We start from the raw sequence: 6,063 nt of genomic DNA, 5'->3' as shown, positions 1-6,063 counted from the left end.
CCTACAGGCCAGTCCGCGGTCCTGCGTTTAAATAGCAACATCCGGTGTCCGCGTCTGAAAAAACAGGCTGGTCGACTGCTGATTTTATTTTTTGTTTAATGAAGTATACAGTTTCATGTACAATATAATTACTTTAGATGTTGTTATTATATCAAAATGAAATTCAAATAAATAATTCGTTTTTTGAACCCCACACATGTACACTAGTCGTTCTAAAGCCCGTACACCATTTTACAGTAGCTTGCCAGAAGCCTGAAGGAACAATCAGAAGTGAATTAAAATTGCTTCATCATGCAGACTATACTATGGTGTATGTTTCACACATGCTTAACAAGTTACATAAAGGAGTATCACGTGCTTACGTTTGTCTGAAAATGAGCAGGAAGGAGCAGAGTTGATTTAATCCTACCCATTCTCCAGGTCTGTTACTGACCATTCAGTCCATGACTTTTACTTGTCGACACTTAGAATATGTCCTTTGCTTACATTTACATTGACTTCACTTCCTGTGTGCAACGGAAGATATTTTCAGATAGATAGATAGATCGGCACTTTATTGATCTCCATGAGAAATTCAGAAAAGAATAAATTCAAATAATGACGCGATAAAGAGACTACAAATGGAATTTAGCCTCTGGCAAGACTCTGGTGTGTTTACGTTTCAAATCACTACGGAGAGAAATGTTCGTTAACTTTAAATATCCCTCCCAAATACGCTTGTAAACTAAACCTTATGCCGTGTGAATGGAAAAAAATCAAAATATAAAAAAGGATAAAATGTTATCAAGTGATAGAATAGCAATACATTTAAAAGAATACATAGGATGAGTGGAGACATTAAATAGGACAAATAAATAAAAAACATTGAGGATAAATATAGAAATACTGGGGTAAAAATTGGAACTGAATAGAACAATTTATAAGACATCTTGATAAACACTTATGAATAGGAGACAGAAAGGAGTTTGCTGAGCGATACTCTAACCTGGTGTCGTAATTCAGGTACTGCTTATCATCACACCTTTTCTCTGGCACTCACTCTTCTCTCTCTGTGGTGGCATCAGAAGCCCAAGACCAAGCAAAACGCACTACTGCCGATAATCCTTTCAAAAAGTCCGATTTTGTTGATCTTTTTTTTTTTCCACAAAAATTTCTTATTCGTTTTCCATTCCCTCACCCAGGTAACTATGGTAACGTCCAGGAGTCCAGCACCCAGCCCAGCCCGGCCTCCCCAAGCCCCGCCCTCGGTCGGCGGAGACCGATTCTGGACTTCCCGGACAGCTCCTCCTCGTCCTCCCCGCTGTTACGCAGAGAGTCCCAAGACCCTACCAGGGCCTGCAAGTCCACCACTCGTCCCGAAAAGCCGCTCATTGTGGAAGGAAACAGGTGGATGCTGAATACACACAGTTTGTTCACTCACTGGACACTTTATTGGGTACCCCTGAGTATCTATAGAGAGAAAGTAGTGTGTGTGTGTGTATATATAAGCCAGTATTTGTACATCTTTATGTACAGATACTACATGTATTTGCCCCTGGACAAACAGAAGCCTTGCATCAACGTGCTGAGTCAGTGGGAGGACAGAAGCTATCGTCTGTACAACTCCAACATGTTGGAGAACATAGCAGCCCTGTTTGTACGTGCGCACACACACACACACACAAAAGCAATGCTCGTCAGCTTTGCATTTTTAAGATCGAGTGCTGTGCACATGAGCAAAGGAGAGCAACACACAATCATTTGTGTTACAGGAGGAAGGTGTGGCCAAAGCGGCTGAGCTCCACAGGAAGTCGCATGTCGGGGCCGAGCAGGCGCTCGGGACCGTGGTCAAAGAGTTCTGCGTGGATGCCAGGTATGTTACATGAAATGTTGAATGTGGTGCACCACACACCAAATGTGTGTCTCTGCAGGTGTTTTATCGCTGCAGCAGAGGCCAAGTTGAAGGCTGAGGTCAAGTCCAGTTACCTGACGCAGCTGGACAAGAAACGCCTCACCATGTGCAAGCAGGAACTGGTAAGAGGAACCAAACCACTCAGAAAATTAGGAAAACTTATTTCACATCATGGCAATAGCAAATAGTTGGGGTTGTCAAACAATTTAAAATATTTAATTGGGATTAACGTCCAAGAAAGATAATTGAAAATCGTTTTAAAGTTAATTTTAAAGTTTTTAACACACCTATCAACATGAGACTGGATAATATGTTTGCTCTATGCAAACTTTTGTTTATTAAACATTCTGTTTTTTGCACAGCTCAGCACAAAATGATCTTTATTCCGAAGTTTTTTTTTGACACACTAGACTTCTTATTAGATCTTCCTGTATATGGGGAAGGGTAAGCATCCCAGGTTAAACAAAATCCGTCTCCAAAACCCTAAACGGGGGCGGGGGGTTTGGGTGCTGCCGTCTAATTTTTGTTATTATTGGGCCGCCAATATTCGACGGGTTACGATTTGGTCGTATTATCAGCATCGTCCTGACTGCCCCACATGGGGGGAGATGGAGATGGATATTGATCAAAACTTCTCTATACCAGCACTACTTGGATCTGCACTATTTTTTTGTCAAACTAGCATATTGATAATCCAGTGGTCTGGCATACCTTGAGGGTGTGGGCCCAGTTGATGAGGCACTTTAGTTTCCTTGGTTTCTGCTTTTCTAGTTGCATCTTCGACAACCATCACTTCCAACCCTCCTTGCTGGATCTGGGTTTCCGCGAGTGGCAGAGACTAGGTATAGCACGTTTTCGGGACCTTTTCATTGATAACATGTTCGGGTCATGTAATCAGCTGACGGAAAAGTATAATCCTTTGAAGTGCCATCTTTTTAGGTACTTTCAGGTTAGGCACTTTATCCGTAGTCAGTTACCAAATTTCCCTGAGACCCCTGATACGAACATTGTTCATGCACTTCTTGACTTGCAACCATCACGTAAGGGGTTGATCTCTCCTATTTGTAATCAAGTGCTGGGCAGAAGAAAGACTCACTAACTCACTCACTAACATCAAAATGGCAAAGGAGCAAGACTTTGACGGGGGATATGTGGCATACAATCTTTACAATGATAAACTCAACCTCCATGACAACATGAATGCCACTGTTTCGGTTGGAGGCTCAGACTCCTCTTTTTTTTCCAGTCGTACATGGAGGCAAACAAGGATGCGTCCTGATGCCAACACTTTTTACCTTCTTTCTCGCTGCAGTCCTGTCCTGCATTACAAGTTGTGCTCAAAAAGGTGTGTACTTGCGAGCCAGCCTTGATGGGGGCCGCTTCAATCTTGCCCATTTCCGTGCAAAAACAAAGTGTTTTTGCGACAGTTGCCCATGACCTGCTCTATGCTGATGACTCTGCCTTTGTCTCTGATTCTCTCGCTGACCTGCAAGAAATAATCACCAGCTTCCAAAGAGCCTCCAAAAGGTTTGGATTAAAGATTAACATCAAAAAGACCGAAAGTCTTTACCAGCCATCTCCAAATGAGAAATACTGTATGTGGAGCCAAAAATCCCAAATTGTGGTCTACCACTAAACCGTGCATGCTTTTTTCTACCTTGGAAGTGCGATCAATACTGAAGCCATTCTCAGCAATGAAACCAGCACACGTATGCAAGGGACAGGTGCTTCCCATGCCACCTTAGAAGTAGACTATGAGAACAGAGAGGTGTCAAGACCATCACCAGGTGTAGCGTGTACCGGGCAGTTTGTATATCTACCTTGCTCTATGTTCTAGAACAGGGGTCACCAACGTGGTGCCCGCGGGCACCAGGTAGCCCCCCACGACCACATGAGGTGCCCGCAAGCCGGCTTTTCATTCAGGTTTTCAGTTAATAATGAAAGAACAGTAGAAAGAAATGCATTCTGAAATACAAAATGTGAGTTGTGGACACCAGCATTTTGTTCATGTTCTGCTAAAACAAGCATATTCGCTTTGTTTGGGTTTAAAATAAGCTCTGAAAATAAATGTTACAAAAATGAGTAGCTCTTGGCCATTTTCATTTTGTAAAAGTAGCTCTCACAAGGAAAAACCTTGGTGACCCCTGCTCTAGAAGCTGCACCTCTTTACCGTAGGAACATGAGTCGCCTGACAAGCCTGCAGTGCCACCATTTGTGAAACATCATGCATATTAAGTGGTGAGACACAAGTTCTTCAAAGGGCAAACATGCCAAGTGTAGAACTTCTGTTAGTAGCATTTAGACTGAGGTGGACAGGACATGGTTGTCGTCTGGACGATTCACGCCTACCAAAACTAGCTCTCTACAGTGAACTAAGATTTGGGAAGTGGCTGCAGGGTGGTCAAAGACTCCATTACAAAGACTGCATCAAAAGGGACTTGAAGGCCATGAAGCTCAATCAAACAGCTGGCTGTGGCGCGCCCTGTATGGCAGCAAATACTTTATGAAGGAATGGAAGCAATTGAAACAACTAGGGAGACCAGCTATCAGCAAGCCTCTGCAAGAAGGTGTCGTCAGGAGGTATCTTCAGCCACAGGTTCCAGCTGAACCTCCTCATGTGTCTTTGTCCAATATGACGGACATTCTATAAAAAAAAGTCTGTTACAACATAACGTTGTCCACAGGACTCTGATGTCTCAAACTAAATTAACCCGCATATACCCAGCGGTGGATCCACGCTGTGATAAATGTAAGAAGGATGAAGCTACACTTATTCACATGTTTTGGTTGTGTCCTAGTTTGGAGAAGTGTGGGCTTTTCCTGATTGTCAATTTACATTTGGAACCCAACCCTTTTAATAGCGCTGTTTGCCGCGACAGACAAACCTGGCTTGTGTTTGACCCCCACAAGACGACGTACAGTAGGTTGTCCTGCGCTTCTCTCTCGGCTAGAAGGGCAATTCTGTTAAGGTGGAAGGATGCTGCCCTGCCTACCCACGCTCAATGGCTGAGAGATGTCATGTCCTGCTTAAATTGAGAGAAAATACACTACGCAATCTCTAACGCAGAAGAAAGATTCCATAATGTATGGGGCGCCTGGGGACCCTTCTGCTGGTTGGTCTTTTGTGGGAACGCACAATTTAAGCTTCTGTGTTTTTTAGCTGTGCGTGGCTTGCTTTGTGGGGGGGTTTGTTGTTGTTTCTTGCCTTATTTTTGCTTTTTTCTTGTTGTCTGTCCAAACACTGTTTGTCATTTTGTTAAAATTCAATAAAAATATATTTCTGATTTAAAAAAAAAAAAAAAAAAATAGTGCTCTGGGGGGCGGTTTCTCCAGCTGGGTCCAGCAGGTGGCGGATTAGACTCGGAGTGCCACGGTTCGGCTCGTGGCTCTAGACACTAGATACAAATAACTTTGGTCTTGTTGCGAAAGCCAACTGCCAGTCCTTTGACTCTAAACTTACCATTCAGAATAGCCTTTTCTTTCTCCATTTCTACTCAATATTTCTTCTTGTTTGTGGCTCCACATCCGCCTCTGCATTTCCTCAAACTACGGTGTGGGCCGAGGGTCAAACAGGACGTGCGCAAGTTAATCGCATGTAAAAAAAAATAGTGGTGTTCAAGGGAATTTCCGTTAACTCTTTATTATTAACAGGTTAACTTTGACAGCCCTAAAAATGATCTGCTCCAAGGTCAAACCCTCGCCGTCGTAAAGCCCGTAATGACTGTGCTTAATATTTTTAATATTTTACTCCTTCTGTGGAAGTGATTTTTGGTCCAATTCTGAATTGTTCTGGCCTCCGGTGCGTGTGAATGTGTGTTTTTCAGGAGAGTATGATCGGTGACGCTCAGTCTCTGGTGGAGAGGAAGAGGAAAGCAGGCGGTGTGAAAGAAGCGCTGTGGGATGCGACAAAACTCACGCACAAACTGCGCTTCCTGGTGGAGGAGGTACCGTGTGCATCATTCTCATCCGTCAGGTGAAGCGCTTGAAGGGTTAATCATCTGTGCACTTGGCAGCCTCAACACACTGTGCCCGACATTTTTGTGTGGCTGTTGAGCAACAACAAGCGTGTGGCCTATGCTCGTCTCCCGGCCAGAGACGTCATCTTCTGCAGCAGTCAGGAGGCTCGGGGAATCCACTGTGGAAAGATAGTAACACTCTTCCTCAAGGTATAT

General features: G+C 43.7%; 1 protein-coding gene across 10 annotated transcripts in view; it reads left to right on the top strand.

Annotated features, from left to right (window-relative positions):
• Positions 1 to 6,063, top strand: part of fer1l6 (fer-1 like family member 6) — a 71,333-nt gene that overhangs the window by 24,224 nt on the left and 41,046 nt on the right. For all 10 annotated transcript variants that reach the window (XM_054788168.1, XM_054788163.1, XM_054788164.1 and 7 more), the window contains 6 exons: positions 1,182 to 1,386; positions 1,516 to 1,636; positions 1,752 to 1,852; positions 1,911 to 2,013; positions 5,716 to 5,835; positions 5,905 to 6,057. In XM_054788168.1, coding sequence (XP_054644143.1) covers positions 1,182 to 1,386; positions 1,516 to 1,636; positions 1,752 to 1,852; positions 1,911 to 2,013; positions 5,716 to 5,835; positions 5,905 to 6,057 — 803 coding nt within the window. The remainder of the gene's footprint in view (positions 1 to 1,181; positions 1,387 to 1,515; positions 1,637 to 1,751; positions 1,853 to 1,910; positions 2,014 to 5,715; positions 5,836 to 5,904; positions 6,058 to 6,063) is intronic.

Source organism: Dunckerocampus dactyliophorus, chromosome 9 (assembly GCF_027744805.1).
Source record: "Dunckerocampus dactyliophorus isolate RoL2022-P2 chromosome 9, RoL_Ddac_1.1, whole genome shotgun sequence".
Classification (NCBI taxonomy): domain Eukaryota; kingdom Metazoa; phylum Chordata; class Actinopteri; order Syngnathiformes; family Syngnathidae; genus Dunckerocampus; species Dunckerocampus dactyliophorus.
This window is presented reverse-complemented; position numbering and strand designations above follow the sequence as displayed.